Source organism: Rattus norvegicus, chromosome 2 (genome assembly GCF_021556685.1).
Source record: "Rattus norvegicus strain SHRSP/BbbUtx chromosome 2, alternate assembly SHRSP_T2T, whole genome shotgun sequence".
Taxonomy (NCBI): Eukaryota; Metazoa; Chordata; class Mammalia; order Rodentia; family Muridae; genus Rattus; species Rattus norvegicus.
In genome coordinates, this window is record NC_141535.1 from 209407133 (window position 1) to 209434397 (window position 27265).

General features: G+C 37.8%; 1 protein-coding gene across 1 annotated transcript in view; it reads left to right on the forward strand.

Moving 5' to 3' along the window:
• Positions 1-27265, forward strand: part of Dpyd (dihydropyrimidine dehydrogenase) — an 864105-nt gene that overhangs the window by 620484 nt on the left and 216356 nt on the right. Inside the window, 2 exon segments of the mRNA NM_031027.2 lie at positions 2192-2312; positions 3035-3154. Of these exon segments, the coding sequence (NP_112289.2) occupies positions 2192-2312; positions 3035-3154 (241 nt within the window).

The following is a 27265-nucleotide window of genomic DNA, read 5'->3' on the forward strand; positions in this document are numbered from 1 at the left end:
AAAAGCATAGAAAAATGAGGAAATTATGAACAGTTATAGTCCACCCTTAAGTCCACAAAATAGAAAAAATTATTTATGATGTTATTAATCTTGGGGATTTTGTTGTTTTGTATTTATATATATAATGTTGGCAGAAAATGTCTTAAAGTTTCTCAAGCATTTAATTCAGATTTAAGCTAACTATGATGATTACTGCTAGGTGGCTGGGATAGGTTGAAGATTAAAAGACAAATGTATGTGAATACATCAATTTCACAGAATTTTAAGAAGGTCAAATTATGCTATCTCAAAATAGAGGAAGATGATTAGATGCAATCACACCTATAAGAGAACTGTATGTTTTGGGGAAACTAAACAAAATTGAACAAATTGACAATTTCTAAGTAATGAGTACTAGATACTTGCTTAAAGGAGTCTACCTGTAGAAATCAAGCCAAACAAATCTGAGAAATATTCAGTGCTCAATAGTATTGAAAGCTCTACCAGGTTATTAGTGTTTATTCTATTGGAATCAAATATGATTTAAAATGTTTTAGTAATTCATTTCAGGCTACCTTCTGTATATTTAGGCTACTCAAGTGATCTTTAAATTATTGTCCAATTCTACCTTAAAGAGCACTGTCACAGAATGCGTGCAATTCATATCATCTGGAGTTACTGTCATTTTGAGGCTAAGTCCCATGGAAATTCATAACTTAGAAATGAAAGTCGCAGGGATGCAACTGCCGTCACAATGCCGATGCAGTGGCCATAAATATTTCATGAACATTGCATGGGCCAGGGCAGATCTCCATTTTCATGAGTTAGAATTTGTACAGCTAAGTCTCCCGATTTTACTATTCATAATGCACAGTGTGCCCCACAGAGCATTCCATATAGTGCTTTTTAATATTTATGTTTAATGAAGAAATTACTGTTCTGAAAAGTGAACAGGCTATGCCAAAGATTTCCAGTTGAAAGTGTTCAGTTTGGTTCAACTGAAATAACAATCAACAGGTAATGACCTTGCTGACGTATCTCGGCATATAAACACATGTCTTTTAGAGCAATGTGGAGTGACAAATCGAAGCCTCTTAAAACCAAGGAAAAAGGTTCCTTTAAAGATCATAACCTTAAATTTTTCATTTTAGACAAACTCAAAAGGTTGAAATACCAAAGCACCTTTTAAAAAATACATAAAAACCATTAATTACAAATGAGATACTTACTGACTACTTTATAGTTGAAATATATGTCTATTCTCTGGTTTCTTTTGTGCCCCCCAAAAATTTAACTTGCTAAAATATTACCAAGTTCAATAATGAATTACTGTTGCATATTTTAAGGAAATTTATCTAAGCACGTTATCAGTGCCTGTCAGAATAAATTTTGTATTCAACATAATGAATAATAATAAAATACTATTATGTGTGCTGAAATCAAAGAAATTACTACCAAAAGTTATTTCAATGGGGAGAGTGGGTGTACACCTCTAAATAATACTTGTCCCATGTAAAAAGAAAAGCTTGAAAAACTGTAGAAAACAGGCATAGGAAAATGTCTATTTCTTGGTTTTAAAAAGGAGCATTTTGATATTGTATTTAATTTTTTTGTCATTTTGATCAATTCTTACAAAGGGAAGAGTGTTGAAATGCTTCTCTTATCTTGGGAACATTTAGAAAAGTAAGCTAACATCCTTGAGCAGTTCATGTGCAAGCCAAGGCTGATAATTCATTTTAGCATATGTATAAATTGCATTCAAGTGGGTGCCTAAGTCACAGAGTTTCTTTTGAATACACTTCAACAAGAGTCAGTGTTCTCTAGTGACTTTACACTGGATACTACTCACCAGTTCAATTATTTTTTTAGGCTTCCTACCAAGGAACATACTAGAAATTCCTGAACTTACAACCACACATTCATATTGTGTTTCTGGTAGTATTTAACTGAAAACGAGACACTTTTTGTTTCCCATTTGCTTCTTCAAAATTTTATTTTCCAAGGACTTCATTGAAAAATTTAATCTTTCCGGAATGGATTTGGACTACCTCTGTAGTGAATGAGGCTTTGAGGAGGAATCTGAGAAGTATATCAGGCAGTTTCTACTCAACACTATTTGTCTTGCACATGCCCAGCTTTGATATTGTTTTGGGACACATTTGGATCACAATTCATTAATTAGGTTCTATTTTTAACTGACCCATTTGAACAGGATCCAGAGCTGGTGAGGAACATCTGTCGCTGGGTGAGACAATCTGTTCGGGTTCCATTTTTTGCCAAGTTGACCCCAAATGTCACTGATATTGTAAGCATCGCAAGAGCAGCAAAGGAAGGTAAGAACTGAGAGTGCCATCAGTTCCCAGTTACCAATGCTGCCCCAGTGGTGGAGCCATTCTGAGGCAGACTCTTCCACATACATATATGTATGCCCATATTGATCTTTTAGGAAATATAAGGAATGTATTACTTGATTTCATAAATGTATAAGACATATGTCTAGTTTTGAAATAGATACAGAATCATATTTGCACACCTTAACACACGTGAAATATGAAAAAAAACTGCAGTCCCAGCAGAGACCTCAAAAGTTAAGGATGTCGGCTTGTACCAACTAAGTATCAGCTTTTGCATGTGTCATGAGGTTGAAAAATATAGCCACATCCACAGTGAAATTACTTATGTGAACCTTGTGTTTGTTAGAACAATGCCTATAAACATCTCTGAATACATAGATCATGGAGCCAATAGAAGGCTTTACCAATTGGGCTTGCTTTCATTCCATAGTAATGGCACTCTGACTTGCAAAGACACTGCAAATTACCCAAAACTCGCACTGGTTGGAAAACCTTTACATCAAAACACCCATCTAAGGATTAAGAGATTGAAGCCAGGGTAATTAAAACTTTCAAAAAAAAATCTAACATTTACGTATAACTGGAATGGTGAAATAAATGCAGACATTTGAGGGTAAGAAATTCTGGGTTGCATGGGCCTGAATGGGTTTCAACCATCCTTTCTTCAAGATCTAAAGACAGTATTCATATGTGTTTCATAGGTGGTGCAGATGGCGTTACAGCCACCAACACTGTCTCAGGCCTGATGGGACTGAAAGCTGATGGTTCACCCTGGCCTTCGGTGGGCAGTGGAAAGAGGACTACATATGGAGGAGTATCAGGTGGGTTTGACTCTTTCCATCTTCTTTCCTTGGCCACTGCTAGAAGTCCAGACATTAGGGACAATAAAGAGTGTCATGCATTTTATGATATTAGATTCTGACATTACTCATTACTGATAACTATTCCTAATTGATATGGTAGGTCAAATTAAGTATGAGACTCTAGTCACTACTGGATGGGTGAGACCGTACTGCAAAAGGACCATGCTGCACCTCTCCTCCTCTGATCTCTGCTTTCCTCAGTTTTCTCAATAGCATGGCTATATTGCCCCTTATTAGTAAAAACTAACACCATGGCCTCTTGATAGGAAAATGTTCTTCAAATATAATAGCTTTTTTTGTTATAATCTTAAATCAGTTTCTATCCTTCCTAGACTCTTAATATCACCTGTTGTATTTAAAACACCATGATTTCACAACTCAGAACAGAACATTAAAGCACGGTATTTAGCTTCAGCTGATGAGATGACAGGCCGACCTCACACTTCTGCATATATATATTTTTTCCTCATCCTCTTCCACTTGGATCTGAAAAAGAGAGAGAGAACTTTACTTCCAAGGTCCCTTCTGGTCTTGTTGCCCTCCACACTCTGTTGCTGTGACAACATGAACTCGGCCTTGCAGAGACAATGCTGTGAGGTTCTTGACTGTACTGATATGGGGATTAGTTTCCTTGGTGATAGAGAAATTGGTAAATATACATAAAATAATGGTGCCCCACTGTTCAAGAAAGGCCTTGCTGAATCGTACCAAAATGCACTTTCAGAAGAGGGAGGATTGGCAGCCCAAGCCTTTCCTATGCGGAAAGTCTGCCGTGAGGTTAAATCATAGCCACAAGCCAAGATAAAGCTACAAGGACACGGGATATGCTATGATTTCAATTGAATGCTTGAGCCACCATATCTGAAGGAGGAAGACTAGCAAGCAGCTTCTGCTTAGCCTCCGTACTATCAAACAGAGCCTTAACTGTCGCTGAAATGTGGAATAATACAGGCTGTGTTAGCAAGGGCCCTAGAAAGAGTCAAGAGACTCTGGAGTGGGGCCTTAACGTATGCTACGTTTTCTGTCAGCTCGTTTCAGTTTTTCTTCCAGGCTGTCATGTTGACAGCAAGAGAATAAAGGAGGTCACAGAGGGTGCTGAGCATTAAAAATTAATAAAAGAACTATTGAGGTAGTATTTTATATAAGTAACGCCGCTCACGTTTTCTCATTTAAGCTGCAATTTCAGAATACTTTCCCCTGCTATAACTCAGTCTAATAAAACTATGAAATTACAGCATTAGAAAGAGTCTTTCATGTTTCAGTCTTTAAGCATACATATACTGAACACAAGCTGTACCTCAGGGCCTGTTAGCATTTGCAGGAAACTCCATTTCTGAGATTTATAAATACATATATAAATATTCGCTTGGGCTATAAGTTCGGCTAAGCTGGAGTTGGAACTCTCATTTTAAACAACAAAATGTCCCTCATGTTTTTAAGGGGCTGTCCCTCATTTCTAATAGATTCTATATTAAATTCATCCACATTGCACAATCTGTTTTGAAAATAGCCTTTCTCCATTTGGACAAAGCTAATACAGTCTTTCTCTGTTAAAAGAAACACTTGCTATAGGTTAAAAGAAATAGAACCAGAAAAGCAGATTAAACTGGTAATGATAAGATGTTTTAGGGCAGAAGCAAGTGCTATCACAAAGTATCTTCAGTTCCCATCCTACAAAACCTAGCCTTGAAAAACTGCGGGAAAATAAAAATCTGCTTCAAGTTCCAGCTGAATTCTTTTCCTGCTTTGTTAGATATGGTTGTCAAAAATTCAAAGCAGAATGTAGAAAACCGCACAAAATATGCTGGAAATTTTTACGAGATTTAAAAACAATGGTGCCACACATGGCTAGTATCTGCCCAGAGGCTTTCTCAGAACGCCAAAGTGTCAATTTTTACAACCATTTGAGCTGAAGTTTTACCAAGTAGAGCTGAGTGATAGTTTGAAGTGACCACGTAACAGCGGGTAGCTATACTGCCAGAGAAGGGTGCTTTCCCTATGTTATCCAGTTTATTATCCAAGCTTTATATTTTGTTTGGAATATTATTTCTGGAATTGGAAATAAAAGGTATATGTTGTTAAAAATATTATTATTAAGAAGATATCTAGCTGTATACTTCAAATTTCTTCTGTAATTTTTTAATATTTATTATTTATTACGTGGACATGTGGATTTATTCAAGTGAGTGTAGTTGCCCGAAGAAATTACAAAAGGTCATCTGATCCCTGGAAGGGGAGTTAGCATGGTAGGGAGCCTCCAGATATGGGTGCTGGGAGTCTCTCATGTCCTCTACAAGAACAGCATAAGTGTACCCAGTCATCTTTCTAGGCTACAGTAAGTATTCTTTTTTTCTTTCATTTTGGGGAGAGTATTGCTTTTTTAAATTTATTTTTATTGAGAGTTTATTCCCTTCCCACTCCACCCCTGAGGATTCCACATCCCATATCCCCTCCACAAGGATGTTCTCACCCCACTGACCCGACCAGAGTTCTAAACTTCCTGGGGTGCACCTTCTCTGACTGGGCCCAGACCTGGGAGTCCTCTGCTGTACATGTGTTGGAGGCCTTGTCTCAGCTGGTGTATGCTGCTTGGTTGGTGATCCAGTGTCTAAGAGGTCCAGGTTAATTGAAACTGCTGGTCCTCTTAGAAGGTTGCCCTCCCCTTATTTGTTTAATTTTTATTACTTTGAGAATTTTGTACAATGTGTTTTAATCGTATTCATACCCACTCCACCCCCCCATCCACTCAACAATTTGTCTTTTTATTTTTTTAAATCTATCTAGATTTAGTCTACACCAAAAATTCTTGAAAGTGTGGTCTTCCACTGGATTATGGTCCACTTAGCAGGGCCTCTTAGAGAAATCTCCCTCCCTCCCTCCCTCCCTCCCTCCCTCCCTCCCTCCCTCCCTCCCTCCCTTTCTCTCTCCCTTCCTTTCTCTCCCCTCCCTCTCTCTCTGTCTCCCTCTCTCCCAGCAACTTACTTGTGATTGTCCATAGCTCCTGGGTCAGGGGTAGGGTTGCTTGCCCACATAGCCTCTTCATGCTGGGATTTGGTCTGGCTCAGGCTTGCACAGGTTTTGCGCACACTTTTGTAACCATTGAGAATTCATGTATGCAGCTGCCTTGCTATGTCAAGAAGACCCTGTTTCCTTGTAATTGTTAACTACTGCCTCTGACTCTTAATCCCTCTCTTCAGTGATCCCTGAGCCCTGGGCTTAGGGGCTGTAGTGTGTTCCATTTAAGAAACAAAGGGCTGTAATGCCCACTGGGAAGATGGACTCAGCTATGTCAATCAAATTGAGTTGTTTCTCATATGATTATTCTGGATTCCAAAGCACTGTTTTTCAAATGTTGTTTTCCAATCATGTATGTGCTGTATAGACTTAAGTTTATTGATTTTAATCAACATAGTTTAATGCTTTATTTTAATTATGTGTGAGCACATGAGACTGTGTACTTCAGTGTAGTGGTTATAGAGCTGTTGAAGATCTAAGATCCCTTGGCATTTGTGAACCTCCTGATATGGGCACTGGGAACTGAACTAGGGTCCTCTGTAAGAACGATGTTTGCTCTTAATCTCTCTGACCCTTGCAATTGACATTAAAAATAAACCGGGGCAAATTCTGTAATAAGTGTTATTGGTCTATTTCTTAATTGTACATGTACGATACATGTATGATAAGCATGTGTACATCATGGAATGAAATGTGCTTCACTGTGGCTCATGTCAAATTCCTTTGAAGTTATACTGTCCAGACAAAGGTGCATTTCTTATGTAAGAGAAGTCAGTATTTCTGTAATTTAGATAATGTCTACTTGTTGCAGTTTAAAATAGATTAGGAATAGATTTTATACTCCATTCTGAGGGCATTTCTATTTTAAGACCTGCATGTTTTCCAAACTTACCTGTAGAAGATCAGAATCAGAATGTAGATGGGGCTCAAGGACATGATCTAAACTCATAAAGGGATGACTTAATAAACAGAAAGTCAATCATGAAAGAAGTGCTCAACAAGACTCGTGCTTGAAGGAGGAGTACAGTAAAGGCTGGATTGTAGATCAGGTGATTAAACATTGAGGAAAGGATCAGAAGTCATGTTTAATATGCATAAGAAATATTGTCTCTTGAAACTAGGATAACTGAATAAGCTCTGTGACTTACAAGTGTTTCTGGTTAAAGCATTTGTATGAGTGAGTGAGATGACTCCTAGAGGAAAGGCACGTGCCCAGAATCCACATAGTAGAACAGAGGTCCCAGGAATGTGTGCAGTAGCATTCAAGCCCTGCCCCTATGTGCACCATAAATAAGTGTAAAATGAAATAATTGATTTTAATCACTAGTTATTCTCTACATTTCTCTGGACAGTATAGAAAATACTCTTAAGTTGTTATCAAGTAATGTTCTTATTTCTAGAATATAGTCAGGAATCTTGCTATATCAAATAGCTAATTCATATATTGTCACACAAGGAGCTAGATGTGTGTGTGTGTGTGTGTGTGTGTGTGTGGGGGGGGGTGTGTGTGTGTGTAGGTACAGGATCATGACATGGTGCATACATGAAGGTTAGAGAACAAGTTGAAAGGATCAGTTCTCTCTCACCATATAGTCTTCACTCAAGCACCCAAGCTTTGTGGCACATGCCTTTCCCTAATCTGAGCCATCCTACCAGTCCAAGACTTTGAATATTAACTTTACTTTGCATAATTTACACTGTTCTTAAAGATAGTTATGGAGGCAAAACTACTGGGTTGATATAAGTTAGCAGAGCTCATGCTGTCACTGGATACTACATAAATACAAATCCAATGTAATCCAATTTCATCACAAACTTAAGCTTATTACGATGGTATATGAGTGACTATTTGTATAAATCTGGAAAGGCAGTAAAACATACAATAGATTGGAAAATCAAAGGTCTTAGTTATACTTTTCTTTAAGTAACTATTTTCAAACATGCAAGATACTACTGATTTTGGCAGATCACTTTAAGCCCTTATATTACATAGCACAATTGCATTATAAAATACGGTGTTGGCATTTTTTATTTGGAAGTAGTCATTAAAGGGTTTGATTTTTTAAATGTATCAATCACATGATTACCGATGCATAAAAGCCTACTACACACCTAGTATCTGTTATGAAATTTAAAGTATCTATTTTGACCATCTTTATCAATAAGAGCTAAAGTTTTAACACTGAAATGTTTAAAATAATTTAATAGGCAATGATAAAATTTAGGAAACATTGTGTTGATAAATCATGCAACAAGGAATCATTTAAAAGAGAGCACTCCATTATATTCTCACCTTTACCCCAACCCAGTCTCATGTATATACTAAAATAAATATAAAAATTAAGTTCTGTTATTTCCTTGTACGAAACTGTTAGATTATTGAAAGTTTAACAGATTAAGTTGCAAAGACCGTGTTATGTAAACATATACGAGGCATATTTGCAGAGCAGTTCAAAGTGGGCATATCAAATAAAGATGCTGAATTACAATGTTCATCATAAATAATCACTTTGGTCCAGAGAAACTCACCATTAGAGATCTGCTCATTTGAATAATGCTTACTTGAAAATACTCATGTGCTGATTGACAAGGAGTCCCCCTGCCATTGTACTACCGTTGCTGGAGCTCACATGCCTCACTGTTTAACTGCCACTGGTCTGTGCAGAAGATCAGAGCCCTAATAATAGATTTTTTGACAGTGAGAGTGCCTGCTACCTGTCCTACACAAATCCTCACTGTTCATGTTTGCGTCATGGCAACACAGCAGAGAGAAGGAAAATGTCAAGCGTTGAGTTTGAGGCACAGCCTTACCTGGACTTGACATTCCAGCTGAGTAGCAGTTATGAGGTGCATAATTTTTCTTCTGGGATTCAGCTGACATATCCAAAGACGCTTGCAGCTCATCGACAGACCAGGGGAAGGGTGAAGGCTTACAGCACATATCAAAGTCTAGAGCCTCTCCTTCGGTATTTGAAAATAACCATTGTCCTGCAGACAAATGAATAAATAGTATATAAGAGCCAACAAAATCATATCCTCTGATAATTTGTGTATGTGTATGGAAAATTAGGAAAATAAATTAATATCTGCATCAATTCCTACAATATTTGATTGACTTTGTAAACTAAAAGACCCTGACAAGCATATTATGAAAACTTAACTTTGCAGCAATGGTAATGAATTATTAAATTTCTTTCCTTGCATGTGTATGTTTTTATCATAAAGAATATGTCAAGCCTGAAATTAATCAAAAAAGGTTCTATTATGAAAGTGAGGCTAGAGAGTATTGTGTGAATGTCAGAGCTTGAGTTTAAATATTCAGAGATTCATGCATATCTACTGCACTAAAATATCAGTGTAGGTACACGTCAGTGGCTGTTTAATTTAGAACTACACATCTCGGTAAGCCTCCGAAATGGTTCACATGCCACAGCCTCATACAGAACACCATACCGTACATTGGATTAATTAATGAATCCTTGCAGAGAACTGAGTTCTCAGTGTGTCAAGATTTCAGTTTCATGTTAAATATTTTCTAAAGGCCAGACCCTGAAATCTCAGGGGCAGTCCCAAGCAGTGAGCTGTGAATTTAACCATAGGCTAACTGCTAATGATAAGGAAAAGTGTCCTGGCTGAGGTAGCTGTAATACAGTCATTGGATTAGGCTATCAATCACTCTGTTCCCCAAGGAAATGAGGAAGAAGAAGACCAAATAGTGAAAGGAGAAGTTAGAAAAAGGAAGGCATGACTTGAATAAGATTCCTCACCATTTTTGCCCATGCTTTGTCTAAAATCCCTTGGCGTCAGGGACTGATGGACTCCCCAGCTCTACTCCACAAAGCAGGCACATTTATTCTTCACAACTAAAGGATTATCAAAAACACTCTTGCCTCTCTTCATCTGAGAATCTTTAAACTTACTGCAAGAAAATGCCTAATGGCAGAAGAAAATAATAGATTAATCTTTAGTTCTTCAGATTTAAGGATTATATTGCTGATTTTTTGTATATACAGAAGTCACTTGATATTGATAAAAGGAAGCATTCTTTTATTCCATAAATGCAGTCCAGTTTTGCTTATGGATATTCACAAAGTGACCCAAGAGTGCAGTAACTGGAGTTGAGGATACATGGGAGCCCAGAAGGCTTTTTAGAGTACCATTAATGGCCCCCTTACATAAGGCTTTGGGCCTTTTGTATGGGGAGTTTTGAGGGGGGCTGGAAATGTGATGCTCTTGCAGCTGCATTGGGAGAGCATTTTGGAAGAGTAGGAGACAAACTAATGTTATTTAGCATATTAGTTTGAACATCTTATTTCCAAAATAAATTTAAAAGCTATCCTCCCTGTTAAAGTTAGAGAATTATATATTTGACAGTCTTTGGCCATGGTCAAGTATCTGAGGCAATTAATCACAAATAGAATCAGAACTAATTCTTCAAAAACAATAGAACACAAAGTTGGAAGTCTAAGAAGAGAAAGGCTTATGCTATGCTATTAAAGGTTACATGTTGAAAGCCAACGCTTGCTTATGCAGAAAGGATCCAGTCTGTGTGTCTGGGAAGATAACTTATGAATATCAGTAGTCCTTTGAAAAGCAAGCAGGTGTGAGCGGAACCCAAGAGTAAAAATAAACCCAGATTGGTGAAACGCAGTGTTTTCTTTTCCTTGTGGAGACACTAGTACACCAAATAATAGCACCTCTCTCAGAATAAGTACTTACAAGCAGAATTATGTATTTTCTCAATCCCTTAAAAATGTAGAAAGGAGTGTTACAGTTGCCGATCACTGCTCTCAATTAGTTACCTTCTGTTATCTGTATGCAAAAGAACCCATCCTTTTACAAGGAAAAGAGATGCAACCATCAGAGGAGCTAATCTGCAACGATGAACCCTTTAGCTTCGTTGGAGTGTGCACCAAGAGTTGCATAGAGTCAAGTGCAGAGTCTGTTTGTGTTCACAGTCTTCTTGTTTTACATTTTTATTGGAGATTTTATGTATTTACATTTCAAATTTTATCCCTCTCCTATTGCCCCTCCCCCTGCTTCTATGAAGATGCTCCCAACTCCCACCTCAACACCCTGGCATTCCCCCACAATGGTTAAATGAGCTTTCACAGGACCAAGGGCTTTTCTTTTTATTGATGCCAGACAATGCCATCCTCTGCCACATATGATGGTTGGAGCCATGAGTCCTTCCATGTGTACTCATTGGTCTGTGATTTAGTCCCTGGGAGCTCTGGGTGTCTGGTTGGCTGATATTGCTGTTCTTCCTATGGGGTTGCAAACCCCTTCAACTCCTTCAATCCTTTCTCTAATTCCTCCAATGTGGACCCCATTTTCGGTTCAATGGTTGGCTGTGAGCATTCGCCTCTGTATTTGTCATGGTCTGGCAGAGCCTCTCAGGAGACATCCATATCAGGCTCCTGTCAGCAAGCACTTCTTGGCATCAGCAATAGTGACTGGGTTTGGTGGCTTCATATGGGATGGATCCCCAGGTGGGGCAGTCTCTGGATGGCCTTTCTTTCAGTCTCTGCTCCACTCTTTGTCCCTATATTTCCTCTTGTAAATATTTTGTTCCCCATTCTAAGAAGGACTGAAGCATCCACATTTTTTTCTTCCTTCTTCTTGAGCTTCATGTGGTCTGTGAATTGTATCTTGGGTAAACCGAGGTTTTGGGTTCGGAATCACTTATCAGTGAGTGCATACCATGCATGTTCTATTGTGACCAGGTTACCTCACTCTGGATAAGATTTTCTAGTTCCATCCTTTTGCCTAAAAATTTCATGAAGTCATTGTTTTTAATAGCTGAGTGGTACCCCATTGTATAAATGTACCACTGCATCCATTCCTCTGTTGAAGGACATCTGGGCTCTTTCCAGCTTCTGGCTATTATAAATAAGGCTGATATGAACATAGTGGAGCATGTGTCCTTGTTGTATGTTGGAGCATTTTTTCAGGAATATGCCCAGGAGTCGTATAGCTGGATCCTCAAGAATTACTATGTCCAAATTTCTGAGGAATCACCAGATTGATTTCCAGAGCGGTTGTACTAGCTTGCAATCCCACCACCAGTGGAGGAGTGTTTCTCTTTCTCCACATCCTCGCCAGCATCTCTTGTCACCTGAGTTTTTGATCTTAGCCATTCTCACTGGTGTGAGATGGAATCTCAGGGTTGTTTTGATTTGCATTTCCCTGATGACTAAGGATGTTGAACATTTCCTTAGGTGCTTCTTGGGCATTTGATATTCCTCAGTTGAAAATTCTTTGTTTAGCTCTGTACCCCATTTTTAATAGGGTTACTTGACTCTCTTGAGTCCAACTTCTTTTTATAAATATATTAGATATTAGCCTTCTATTGGATGTAGTATTGTTAAAGATCTTTTTGCAAACTATTGGTTGCCATTTGTCCTATTGACAGCATCCTTTGCCTTATAGAAGCTTTTCAATTTTATGAGGTCCCATTTGTCAATTCTTGATCTTAGATCATAAGCCATTGGTGTTTTGTTCAGGAGATTTTCCCTTGTGCCTATGTGTTCCAGGATCTTCCCCCCTTTCTGTTCTATTAGTTTGAGTGTATCTGGTTTAATGTGGAGGTCCTTGATCCACTTGGACTTAAGCTTTGTACAGGGTGATAAGAATGCATCGATTTGCATTCTTTTACATGCTAACCTCCAGTTGAACCAGCTCCATTTGTTGAAAATGCTATCTTTTTCCCATTGGATGATTTTAGATACTTTGTCAAAGATCACATGACCATAGGTGTGTGGGTTAATTTCTGGGTCTTCAATTTATGGCATTAATCTTTTAGATATATGATCTGGTGTTTGGCCCTGGTGACTCAGTAACACATGAATTCCAATATATCAATAGGTCCTAAACGATGGGAAATAGAAAACCCTTGACAATAGGCATGTGGTATGTGTTCCTCCAGGTGGAGACTACCAAGATGAAATAGAAGTTATTGAAAGAATAAGTTCAGTGTAGAGGACTTGAAGGTATATGGTTATGCCACCTTCTCTATACCTGATAACAGAATTCAATAGTTCAACTCAACCCAGTGTGGTAGTTTGAATAGAATGTCCCCCAAAGGTTCATTTATCCCCACTTGGTGCAATTACTTGAGAACAATTAGGAGTTGTGGCATTGCTGAAGGTAGGTCATTGGAGTTGGAGTGGTTGGGCTATGGAATTTCAAGTGATCGTGCCATTCCCAATAACCTAGATTATTTCTTTAGATTTGGTGTATTTGTGGGATGTGCATATGCCCATATCCTTCTCTGAGAGTAACAATGATCATAAGAAGAACAATTGTGGCTTACTAGTTTTATTTGTATTCAACTTTTTGATAACCAAGCCCTTATACATAAATTCAAATGTCTTTTAAAATAACATACCTTGAATTTTCAGGGAAAAAATCCTTTCTAGATTTGTGAATATCAGTATGCATGTTACTATGTACTGTTTGTAGCATTTGAAAATTTTTATTGACAGACTTCTGTTATTAGGAAAATGGTCAGCCCTAGGACCAACTACTTAATTAGAGGTAACTGATACCAGCTGTACAGAATCATCAAGGTGTTTAATATGATTTTTTGTGAAGAACATTATTGAATAATTTACATGTCAAAATATTTTATGATCCTATGAGGTGGATATTTCTAGGTCCATTTTATATATCAAAAAACTTAAGATAGTTAAGCAACTCAACAGAGTCTACGTAAACAAAAGCTGTCAAAAGCTAAGTTCAAACTCAGGTCTGTCTCCAAAGGAAAGCTGAACGATTGTCCTTATAATCAACGTCTTCTGGCATCTTCTATGGTTAAGTTTCAATCTAAATATAGTGTACCCATTGAATTATGATGGGCTACCATCATTAAGAGACAAATATATTCAATCTGGGTTTACCAACTTGTGAGTATATCCTCCCAAACCCTTGTTTTCTATATCACTCCATCCATCCATGGGAAAACTGAGATGACTGAATGAAAGAGTGACAATCCAGACATTTCATCCCTAAAAGCGAAGCTGTAGGTAGCATCCAGTCATTTTTCCTGAAGTATAAGTATGTGAGGTTTTCTTGAAAGAAACATTCATCAGTATAGCAATAAATAACTTTATTTCTTACTGACTTGAATGAACCATGGAGTGCTTGGTCCAACCATGCTGTTGAAACAAACTTTGGATGCCATTCTTCATTCCCTTTTTGCAATCCTCAGTCAGTTACAAATCTCCATGTTCCTGGGGCTGTCTTGCTGTCTTTTCCCACAGATCCATCTTTCCTGTCAGCAGCAGCGACCTCTCCTTTATAATTTCAACTGAGCTTGCAAAAAGCACTAGGAAGCAATTCAGATACACTGCCATTTTGTCAGGTGGAGAGAAAGAAAAAGACATTTTGAAGACGGTAAGATGAAGGGTCATGGAAAAATTAAAAGCCTATTCCAAAGTGTTAAGCACTCAGAAAAGGAAAAGAAGGGACCTCTTCACTCCCTATCAAAAGAAGACAGAATATGAAATAAATCAATAAAGTAAACATGGTGAGGCTTTTAGCACACTTCTAGTATGATATGTAATGAGACATTTTAATTAGTTTTAATTAATTTAGGAATAAGTGTGTGCACTAGAAACAGAGTCCATGTTATGTTCTGGAGGTATTCTGATTTAATGCATTGTAGATGACCAATATCATGAATTATGACAGTCTTTATATTAGCATATATTACTTGTACATGCATTCATGAAATGCCATAATAAATTATATGCCTCCTACAAGCTCGAACCATGGCTGCGGTTTCATAGCTTTGTGGTCCATGTGTGCTACAGGCACACAGAAAACATGCAGGAAATCCAGCTTGATTCTTAACATTCAGATTGGAATCAGATTGTCCCTTCAAAGTCTATGACCCTTCTGGTGAATCTTTCTAAAGAAATTAAGAAATTTCAGTATTTGTCCCATGCCAGAGCTCTTAACACTGTACTACTTAATTATCTACCAGCCTGACCACTTGTCTGATTTAGTGGCTGTTCCATCAAAAAGCAACATGCACAGAAAAATTAAGTACATCTGTAAAATCACAAGTTGGTACTAAGTACACCTGACTTCGTTCAACTTGTCTCTCCACGCTTGTCTCGTCTCCAATGCTTTTTCTAGACCATTGGTTCCCAACCTTCCTAATGCTGTGACCCTTTAATAAAATAAAATTCTTTTCGTTGCTACGTTGTAACAGTAGTTTTGCTGTTGTTATGCGTCACAAAGTAAATCTCTGTGTTTCCCAGTAATCTTAGGTATCCCTGATGAAAAGGTCCTTTGACCCCAAAAAGGTTGCAACCCACAGGTTGAGAACCCTGTTCTAGACTCATTTATTCTAGTACGCACCTATGAGGTTCTTAGCATATATGGTGAAAACATTGAGGACTGACTTCTAATCTCGTTAGCAAAATTACAGAAAATAACCTATAAAGTGGTACTAAGATTAATAACTGTTTAAAAAGTATCATATGATGGATATTACAAATATACCATAATTGGTCTAGTACACCTCTCAGCATTCCTATTAACCTCTGTCCTTCACACACTTCTCATATTAATGTACTGAGAAATAACACAAAGGAATATTTCAAGGTAGATGTCAAAGGTTTAATGGATCAGATTATTACTATGTTAGATTTTTATTCCTTAGTTCAAACACTTGATCTTTCACTTTTCTCACATTAAAGGAAAATTATAGATTTCTAGCATAAAATGTAAATATAAGTGAGTTGGGCCAAAAAAATGCTTCGACGGTTTAGCCAGTCCTTTAACCTTAACTCCTCAGTCCCCAAAAATGTATTTTAATTATAAGGATAGAGTAATTCTTGTGGATATATGTGTGTGCACATACATGTTATGCGTATGTGCATGTCTGGTTTTGTGTGTTGTTCTAAATCATACCCAAAGAGTATTAGTTTTACCTCCCTACAGATGTTTATAGTGTTCATTGCTAGAGTCCCAGAATGATAATAGTCACCTGAGAACCTTTAAAACTATGCTGCTGTGTCCTAGAGAACTGTTTGCTCTGTACAGCATCAAGTATCTTAGAGGAGACTGGTGCCTGTGCCTTTCAGTCCTCCCTTTGGAAGGGAAAATCAAGGAAATATAATGTGAGGCATACTATCTTCATATGATATTAGGTAATACACTTTGAGATATTTCTTTTGCAGGATAAAATAACATAAAATGATTTTCTCTAGTTGATTAAGTTTAATCAGAGATTGTTGTAATATCAGTAATCTCCAGACAGCAATTTAAATTTTCGTTGAGTAGAACATTATAAGTAAACTCCTTGAAAGTCTGATCAAAATACCTAATGACATAGAGAGTGACGGAGAGTCATTATAAAGAAAGACAACATATTGGCTTGACTTTAGCCTACTTGAGAAAATAGTTGTGAAATTCCCAGAAATTCCCCTTAGTGAATCTTACTTATAGGTATTCAATTTTAAATGATGCGATACATCAGTGGAAATATCTTTAATTAACTGCACCATGGCAAAATATTCCTGAGATTGTCTAGAAATGCATGTGTAAAAGAGACGACATTATGTGAGTGTTCTCTTGTCTAGCTGTTGTTTTATAGGTTTCCCGTGTCTAATCCAGGAGAAATGTAAGCATTCAATATTTCTTTCCCTACTTTATGGGAAGTAGAATTTTTGTCATTTCTGTAGGATGGCTATGATCACAAAGATCCCTACCTCTGTGGGCAAAAAGTTGCCTGGAGACAGTTTTGATGTTTAGGGGCAGTGATCTTCAGAAGCCAAGATCTTGGAGGGCTTTTAGAGTTTGCTTCTCGGGAATTGTGCAGTTTCACCTATACGTCCTCTATATATTATCAGAGATCAAAGCAAGTGTGGTAGATACAATTATTTATGCTTAATCTCTTGGAGTCCTATAGAAGTCTATAAATGCTGCCAAATTCTTTTTTGGCAGTGAGCATCAATGTTGTTTCTATCTCTACTCCTGAAGAGGAGATTTTGCCTAACCAATAAGACAAAATTAAATAGGGACTATTACAGGCAAACAGGACAACATACAAGATAAATGGGAAAATATGGTAATTTAACCAAGGGAGCAAACTGCTAAGAAAGAAGCAGAGTCCACATTACTGTGTCATGGTGCAGGAGCTGTTCTGTGAAGTACAGATGGAGATACACTTGGAAGAGAAGGACAGAGAGAAATTAAAATCCGCAAAGAAGGTGGGTGACAAAAGAATGTGGATTTATGATAGAAAGTAGAACAGCAAAGTAGTTTAAAGACAAAAATACTGTGCATTTGTTGAGCAGTCATACATTATGGTGGCCATCTTCTGAGAACTTTCTCGAACCTGCTCCTTTTCAAAGCTTTGTCCATGTTTTAATTCGTGTAACACTGAATTAAATATCAATTCACAAAATAAAAGCATAGATTAAAATGGTAACTTTTTAATACAGGAACAGCAATAGTAACTTAAAAACCTCAGAGTTGGAAAGAAGTCACATTATTGAGAAAAAATCAATGCAAAGAGTATTCTCATTACACTTCTGAAAATGATTCCCATTTGAAGATAGATTATTCAGTGACGGCAGCCATAGGCTGAGTGTCATAGAATGAAATAACAGAAGGAAGCAAAGAGGTGCAGATGTTTTAAGAAAGGTTATTCATATGTCCAAAACTTTACTGTGTGGCAGGAAAAAATTCTCAGCTATACTATGGCTCAGAATATACAGCATACTTTCCTTTAAAATATTACTGAAGACTGTGTGTTTGTATATGATCACACACACACGTGTGTGTGTCCTAAACACACACACACACACACACAAACACACACACACACACACACACACACACACACACACACACACACAAACAACCAAGTGGTGAACTGCAGCGATGATTTTCAAATGATGGTTTCTGGACTATCTGCTAGCACCACCTGGGAACTTATTAGGAGCACAGAATTTCAGGGCCAACTCCAGAAAAACTGAATCAGAAACTCTGAGCTGTGGGACCAGCAGTCTGTTTTTAACAAGCCCTCAAGGTGATTCTCAAGCTGAAATAAGAAAGTGGATGAATTAATTTAATCAATTCAAAAATCAGAAGGCCTTTGCACAAGTGTTAATCTTTTAAAAACTGATTATACAATGGATCCTAATGTAATTTTTGAAAATTAGTATTCAAAATTGAGTATCTATGCGAAAATAGTCATAAAAGTCAACCCATGAATACTGATAAAATTTTACCCTCATATTAGTTTAACAAAGAACAATTAATAAAAAACTAACAAAAATTGGGGATCAAACATTTAAAATGTTCAGCTAAAACAAAATGCTGTTTTTTGTTATTGTTGTTGTTTGTTTGTTTGTTTTTCTTTTCTTTTCTTTTTAAATAGAGTCTAACTTTGTGTAAAGGACTGACCTAGAACTCACTATTTAGCCAAGGCTAACCTCAGCCTTGCAGGGATTCTCATGCCTCAGGCTTCTAAGTGTTAAGATGACAGATGTGTGCCACCCTGATTTACCAAAATAATCACTAAAAAATGTTGTTCTTCACTTAGATAATTATAAAATATACAATATCCTAAAGGGATTTTGAAGAATTTGAAGTTAATTTTTACAGGATGTAGTAGAACTATAAAGGAGGAACTATATTCCATAATAATCTCATTTAGAATCTCCCTGATGTGCATCAAGCCTCTAGATCATGACTGGCTCAGAACAAGTGCTCAGTCAGTCGATAAATATTACAAATCAGGACTTGCCTTGACAGTGAGGGCTGTGTACTCTAATTGGGGAGTTGTATTTAGGAGTGTAGTGAGAAACAACATGGTGATCAAAATAGTGACATGAATATTGAGTCCCACGAACTTCAACAGCTTTCTGAATAAAGAGAGAAGAAGTGTGTCTCCTTCAGACTTAAGTCAGGATGAAGCTAAATCTCACATAAAGAATTGGGGGACATTTACGTAGCATTTCGTCTTTGCACTGTGCAAACAGCTCCAGTATATTACTATACTGGGAAAGTGATCATGAAGGCGACGTGCTAAAATTTAAGTTTTTTCCAAAGGACCACATGGAATGTTTAGAGAAAGTTCACCTGTGAATCTCATATATTTTAAATACTGAATAATTAAATTCAATAACATGTTTGAAGAGACAAGCATAATGACCACAGAAAGATTGTTCCAGGAATGCAAAGATGGTTCCTAAGTGCTGGGTGTCCTTAATCATATTTTATATACCTTCTTTCATCTTCTGTGGGTTTTAATATCTTTACCTTCTTTGCTTCATACATATTTTTCTTTACTTTTTATTTGTTGTCTTCTGGATTAGGTTGGTAAAGAGGTAGAGGATTCAAGACAAAGAAAATTAATTACTTTTGATCCTAATTGAAAAACAAAATTAATCCCTGCACTCCAGACGCAGAGACAGATAGATTCCCTTGAGTCCATCCTGGTCTAGAGAGTTCCACATCAGCCAGAGCAATACAGAAGAATCCTGTCTCAAAACAATCATACAGAAAAAGAAATGCAAAGAAAATGAAGAGTAAAATAAAAAATGATCTTTTATAAATTTTTGGTGTCTGAACTTTAATATTTTTAAACTAGCGTGTCGTTCATGTTTAAAAGTGAGTTCTTATCACTCATATGTTAAAGTTGAATCCATATTTAAATGCATGTACATGTGTTAATGTGTATATACATCTATACACAAGCGAAATTGATAAAAAATAATAATTTGCCTAACAGAAGAAAAACCACTATACCATTGGGATTGACCATTTTAGATTTCTCTGGCCTTTCCTGACATTATTGCAAAATATAAATATTTGATTTTGCTGCAAAAGCTCTTTTTGTTGTTGCTGTTTTTACTTCTTTATTTTTTTATTTGTTTTTCCATTTCACATCACCAATTAGCCTCATTTGTTTCTCCTCATTTCTCTCAGAGGAGAAATGATGGCAGGAAAGCTGTGTGGGGTCAGTAATACCATTTGATCTTTTGGCAAAGTTGAAGTGTTCATCCGTGGCTTCCTGACCTGAGACAGCAGAAACTATTTCATTACTACACCTTAGTTATGGGTTAGCAGCTTGTCAACAACAGCTGGATTGTTTTTGTTCTTCATCCCTCATGTTCTTGTCATATTCTGAACTGTAGTAGAATAATAAGGCAGTCACATAAATTACAAAGTATAACCTTCAAAAACTGGAACATTGGGAAACTGCCTTGCGACTAACTGGCCACCTTGGACTTCCCTGCTACCTTTGAACTGTGAGGCAGCCCTTGAGTGTGCTGACCACCTAGCACCTCTGTAAGGTAGAGCATGTCTCCAGAGGAGATAACACTTCCAGATAAGGAAAATGCTCAGCCACAATCAGCAAACATCTTTTTTATCGTCGTATTTTTGAACAGATTGAGTCATGAAATAAGTGATAGCAAACTCTTACGTGGCCCATTAGTCAGAGTCAGTCCATAAAGCAAACAAGGTGGTCACACACTAAGCCCATAAACAGTGCTGTCAGCCTTTCAAAGGGCTCATCATGGCAATGGGCATAGGACCAGGACTGAGCATCTGTACAGTAAAGCCAGGTAGGTGTGAAGCAAAGTGATTGACAGTGGGCTAGAGCGGTAACCCAATGGTATGTAGTCCCTGTACAAACTCTGGGTTGTATACTAATTTTAAGCTGGAAATCTTAACTGATTTCCATTGTTCATAAAAGTTCACATGGCTATTACATGGCAAACAGACTATGTAAGTCAATAACTTAGGTAAAGAAGGTATTTTGTAGACTAGAAGGGGAATCCAAGCAAGACTGGATGGTACCTTACACCACTGTGAAAGCCATGGTGAGCTGAGTGTTTTGTGTAACAAAAAAGAAGGGACGTCATAAGTGACTCTATCAATACAGGCCAAACATCGGCATGAATGATGGTGACATTTTTAGCAACTGCAAGAGCAGCTGTCTAGAAGAAAAATAAATGATTCTCAAAAGTTCATTTGGGGATGTTATTGAATTCCATCAAGTTCATCAGTTTATCAAGGAAGAGAGTATAGTAATTAGTTGAATTTTGCAGTTTGAAGCTAAGAGTTCAGACACTGCTCATTTCTAGTATTAGTAAGATACAACAAAGTCAGGGAACCTGTGGAGATGAACTTTAATCATACAGATAGAGAAAGGAAAAGCCCAAGAATAATTTCCACATTTTTTCTGATGAAGAAAATAAGGAAAAGCCACGCACAGTGCCTCAAATCTGCAATCTCATTATTCAGGAGGTGAGGCAGGAGGATTGCTCTAAGGCTAGCCTGGGATAGATTTGTGAATTAAAGAGCTAGTTTTTATGGGATCAGAACAAAAACGTTTCTCAGTAAGTGAAAGGTAGAAAAAGAAGAAAACTTGGAAGATCCACAGAAGAAAGCAGAGGGAGAGAGGTTAAGATGGCAAGTTCAAACGATGGCCATTCCCAGGCCTGTGCTGAGAAGAGGCAAGCTCTTCAGGGGCAGAGACTAAGAAAAGGCTTGTTAAAAGCAGCGTCTGTTGCCAGGAATCTTTCTTCAAGGTTTGAGGCCTAGAAATATTTGATAAAGTACGATTCACATGGATTAGCCAGCTTCCTGCCACTGTGATAAAAATACTGTAGTAAACCACTTTCAAGAAGGAAGGATTTACTTGGCTACTAATCTTAGATATTTCAGTTCATGGTAACATGATACTGGGCCACGATGAGTTAGAAGACTGGTGCAAGGAGTGAATGTGGTGGAACAATCTATTTACCTCATAGCAGCCAGGAAGACAGAGGAATGGTACAGAAGGGAACAGAGAGTCCTGGGGTGAGAGCACCCTACCAGGTCATAATCCCAGGGACCTACCACCCTCCTTGAACTACTTTTAATGTTTCCCTCAGTTTTCTTAGTATCCCCTACAGTTATGAGTTTGTCAATGAATGAGTTCAGAGTCCTTGCAACCTAACCATCTTCCAAAGACCTCACTTCAGGACTCTGCCCTATGGGGGGCCATGTTTTCAAATCACATGCTTTCAGATGCAATTCTTAGCCTAAAGCATACTACTATTGTTCCTCAAAACTAAGTCTTTTTCTCCTTTAAGATGTGCACATTTTTGTAGGACAGCATAATCAGAGAACTCTTGTAACTTTCACATATTCACCGTGGTACATAGTGATTTTTTTCATTTATTTGTTTATTGACTTTGCATCATGATTCTAGCCTCTCTCTTCCTCTCCTCTTAGTCCCACCCTCTCATCCTCCTTCTCTCATTCCCCTCTGCCCTTCTCCACAGAGAATGGGAACCCCACCCCCACCAGAACACCCTACCCCAGATAAAAACCTGCCCCGGTATACCAAGTCTCATCAGTACTAAGAATATCCTCTCCCACTGAGGCAGACAAGGTAGTCCAGCTAGGAGGAAGGGATCCAAAGGCAGGCAACAGAGCTCCAGTCAAACACAGTGCCAATTCTAGTTGTTTGGGAACCCCCATAAAGACTAAGCTGTAAATCTGCTACATATGTGTGGGAGGCCTGGATCCAGTCTATGTGCTCTTTGGTTGGTGGTTTTATGTGAGCCCCAGTAGGCCCAGATTAGTTGGCTCTGTAGTTTTTCCTGTAGTGTTCTTGACCTGGCTGGTTCCCTCAATCCTTCCTCTGGTTCTTGCACAAGACTCCCTGAGCTCTGTCTTGTTTGTGGATCTCTACATCTGCTTTCACCAGCTGCTGGAGGAAACCTCTCAAAGGACAGTTATGCTAGGCTCCTGTTTACAAGCTTAGAAAAGTAGTATCATTAAGAGTGTCAGGGGTGTGCTCTCTTCCATGGAATGAGTATCAAGTTGGGCCAGTCATTGAACAATTTCTCAATATCTACTCTAATTTTTATCTCTGTTATCTTATGGGCAGGGCAAATTTTGTGTCAAATTTTGTGGGTGTGTTGGTGTCCCACCTGCTCCACTGGAAGTCTTGACTAGCTATAGGATATGGCTGGCCACTTCAGGCTCCATATCCCCTACTGCTAGGAGTCCCAACTGGGTCACCTCCATATCCATCCGGAGACCCATGTCCCAAGTCTATGGCTTGTACCAGAGATGCCCAAACCCTGCCCCCCCCACACACACTGATTTCACTTTTCTCTACCAGGCCTCTCACCCTATTCCTGCTTCCCCACATCCGAACTGGGGTTGAGACCCCAGTTCTCCTCCCTACCACCGTTCTTACCCAGTTTCCTCTCTGTCCACTTCCAGTGTCTATTTTATGAGTGAGATTCAAGAATCCTCCCTTGAGCCCTTCTTGTTATTTAGCGTCTTTGGTTCTATGGATTGCAGCTTGGTTATTCTGTGCTAATAGCGAGTACAGAGCATGTATGTCTATTATGACTAAGGCTTTTACATGAGAAAGATAAGCTTGACAACTCTTCTCAACAGCAGTAGACTCACCTTCAGAACCAGGAGTATGCACGTTGTCTCTGAATCCTAGTTTCCTTATCTTTACCCCATTACCCACAACCACAAAGAAATTTGAAAAATATCTCCCCCTCACACAAAATGATTTTATAGACAGTCCCATATGGAAGGGCTGGAGAAATAGCTCACTGGTTAGGAGTGCTATGTGTTCCTTGGAGAAGTGGAGTTGAATTCCCAGCACCATACATATTTCTTATTGTTTTGCTTAGGGAAGACTATGTGGGCAAAGGAAGCATCGAGTCACATATTGAAGAAAAAGCAGGAAACCAGTAGTCTTTACTGTGATACTCAGTGGTTTGGATGATTTTGTCTCAGTTCTTTCCACTCTCTATAACTACCATAAAGCTGTAATCCACCATGCTGAGAGATTTGTACCTCTGCATAGTGACAACATTTCTCATTTAATTTTCAATCCACAAATGGGCTGCTTCCTTAACTGATGAAGCACCTTCCTGAGCATCCTTTGAGTCTCCATAAAGCATTTTCCTTCAGTTCCCAAACCACTTTGAAAGTCCCTCCCGCAGAGTCCATCCACCCTCTCAAATGAGTTTCCATCTCCACCTATTTCCAGGGTCTTCTCAGACTTCCTTGGATAACTTCTGAATAGCAGGCACTTTCCTCACAGAATTGATGCACTTCCACACCCTAGAGTGCTGTGGTCCCAACACAGGGTCTCTCCTTAACATCATGGCATGGCTTTTATAGTGGTGCCAAATAGAAAAATCTTGGTGGACTTTCTCACCACCTTTATTATCATTATTAATGATTATATGTGTGTGAATATATATACATATACATGCATATGTGTATATGTACATAGAGGTGAACATGTTTATATGTATATATGCATACATGTATATATATGTATAAAGACATGTGTATACATATATAGATACATATATATGTATATATTTAGTTTCTAACAAAATGTATGTGTATATGATATATATTTATATATGTACATATATATGTGTATATACACACACACACACACACACACACACACAGAAACACAAATACTTTGGCTAGATTTGTTCCAAATTCTCCATCCTTACATATTTATCTCTGAGCTAATGCATTTAGTTTGCTTATTTTTGCTTTTTAAAATATGACTTCCTAGAGCAAAGAGTGCCATATTGTTTATAAAATCTGTTAGGAGTTCAAGGGATATAAAAGACTACTTCCAGGCTGCGAATAGTAATTTAGACGCATGTGTTTCATTCAACGATAAAAGTTTCCTCCAAGTAGTCTCCTTAAACTCAACAGGGAAATTGAAAGGATGACTTGTGACGTCTTCATAGTATATGCATTTCATGAAACATTACCTTATCCTTGAAAAATTATTACTACATATTTTAGTTCTTGAATTGTAGACATACCAAGAAATTTGGGGGCTTCAGGGTTTCAAATACTGCAAATAACTTATCAGACAAGCTAGACACTTGCATTTTAATATGTGTGAATTCATGCAAGAAAGAGAAGGGGACTGAGAAAGCTGCATGGATGTCTTACAAAAAGCAATAAACATGCCAGTCCCCTAGGAAAACTAGGGCAATAATTTAATCATGTATTGGCAATATCTATATTCCTAGATAAATGCAAAAGCTTCCGATGTATAAATAGCTTACCGCCTTCAGCAGCTCTTTACCATACCTTGTCAGGCAAGCATACAACAGCCAAGATTTGTACTTTAAAGGCTTAACCGCCATTTCACAGTGTGTATGAAATAGTGGTACATTTCAAAGTGATGTTTGGTAAGAGGGAATCCTTTTGAGTGTTGCGGAGCGTCAGTACTGTTCTGTAACAACCTTTATGCAACCCTGTGTTGATTATAAGGACTTTCTCCTCTTTAAAGGTATCATAGCAGAAAACCTAAAGGTATCATAACTGAATGCCTTAGAAAATCATGGCTTCTCAAATTAAATTCTTGCCAGAGACTTTGCAAAGTTGACTTAAAACAGAGTCACTGGGAAACGTGTGATAGTATTAAAATAACAAATACATCTAGAAGATGGTTTTGCTGGAATTATTTACTAGTTATAAGAGCACCCTATATTGCTATCTCCTCTTATTCTTTCAGATAACTTCATGGCTGCAGGTTTTGGAGAGACATTGATTTCAAGTCAAACATAATTTGAATTTTACTTTTTTTACATTTATTTATTTGTTGACAGAGATCGACAAAGACACCCACATGCATACACACATACACACACACACACACACACACACACACACACACACATACACAGAGAGAGAGAGAGAGAGAAAGAGAGAGAGAGAGAGGGAGAGGAGAGAGGGAGAGAGACAGAGAGAGAGAGAGAGAGAGAGAGAGAGAGAGAGAGGACAGAATGAGAATGAGAATGAGAATATTAGAGGACAACCTACAGTAATCTGTCCTCTTCATTCACCATATCAGTTCCTGGGATATTGAACTCAGGTCCACCGACTTGGAAACAAGCACCCTGACCTGCTATGCTGGATGACTAGTCCTCAACTATAATTTTATAACTAACTGCTAATTTCCTCTGAAACCAACAGGAGAAGATCTCTGTTTATTTTTTAAATTTACATTTTATTTGCGCATTACAACACCAACAAAATTAAAGTCCAGTGATAGGTCACATGTCACCTGTTTGATTTCTGAGACTTTTTTTTAACAGAAAGTGAAAGGCTGGCATAGCAAAACATTCTAAAGAAATCCTCCCTATAAAATAAGTCTAAAGGATGCAAAACCACATGTGTTGTATCTGTTCTTCAGTTTAAAAAAAAAGACCCTGGAATCCTGAAATGGATGAGGAGCTTATCCTTAAAAGACTCAAAGATTAACCTTTTAAACAGCATCGCTTTGCAACCTATTTATTCGAATTCAAAGTTCAATTGTGTTCAACACCATGGAAAGTTTTATGATTGAATATGTGTAATTATAGCACACACAGGCTTAAAAATAACTCAGGGGACTGAACAAAGTTTTCTAGTAGTTAATCATTAATGAAGATCTTGAATCTGTACTTTAAATATAGACAAAACTCAGTATAATGATCTCATTAGCGCCTTACTGAGGTTATCTATTTTAGTATTCGTCAGGAGGATTCAGATGGAAATGAACTCCTTAACATATCTAAGAGAGATTCATGATCAAATGCTCAGTGAAGAGATGTAGCAAGGCTGATTAATTGTTGTGTAAATAGAGCTTCAAACCAGAGGCAACAGGATCTGCTTCTCTCTAAAGGTGTTCCATTCTCAAATTAAGCTTTCCTACCTGTGTACTATGCCTTAATTTAATTTGTTATTATTCATTTGGCCCAAACATCACTTTATAATGCAGAATTTGGGGAAAATCAATAAAACCAGGAGCTGGGTTTAACTTAGCTAAAAATCAAATGCCATTCAAAACTTGAGTTTCAAGGGACAAAAATGTGCACTTGTTTGCCTCCGACAAAATCTATTGCCCCGATTTTGGTTTGCAGGAAGAAAGGATGAAAACCTTCCCAAAACTGGGTCACAGTCATTCTAGAGTATGGGCTCACTCCTCAGTGTATCACTGTGATCTGTGAGCAAATGGAACTGAGGTCTCTGACG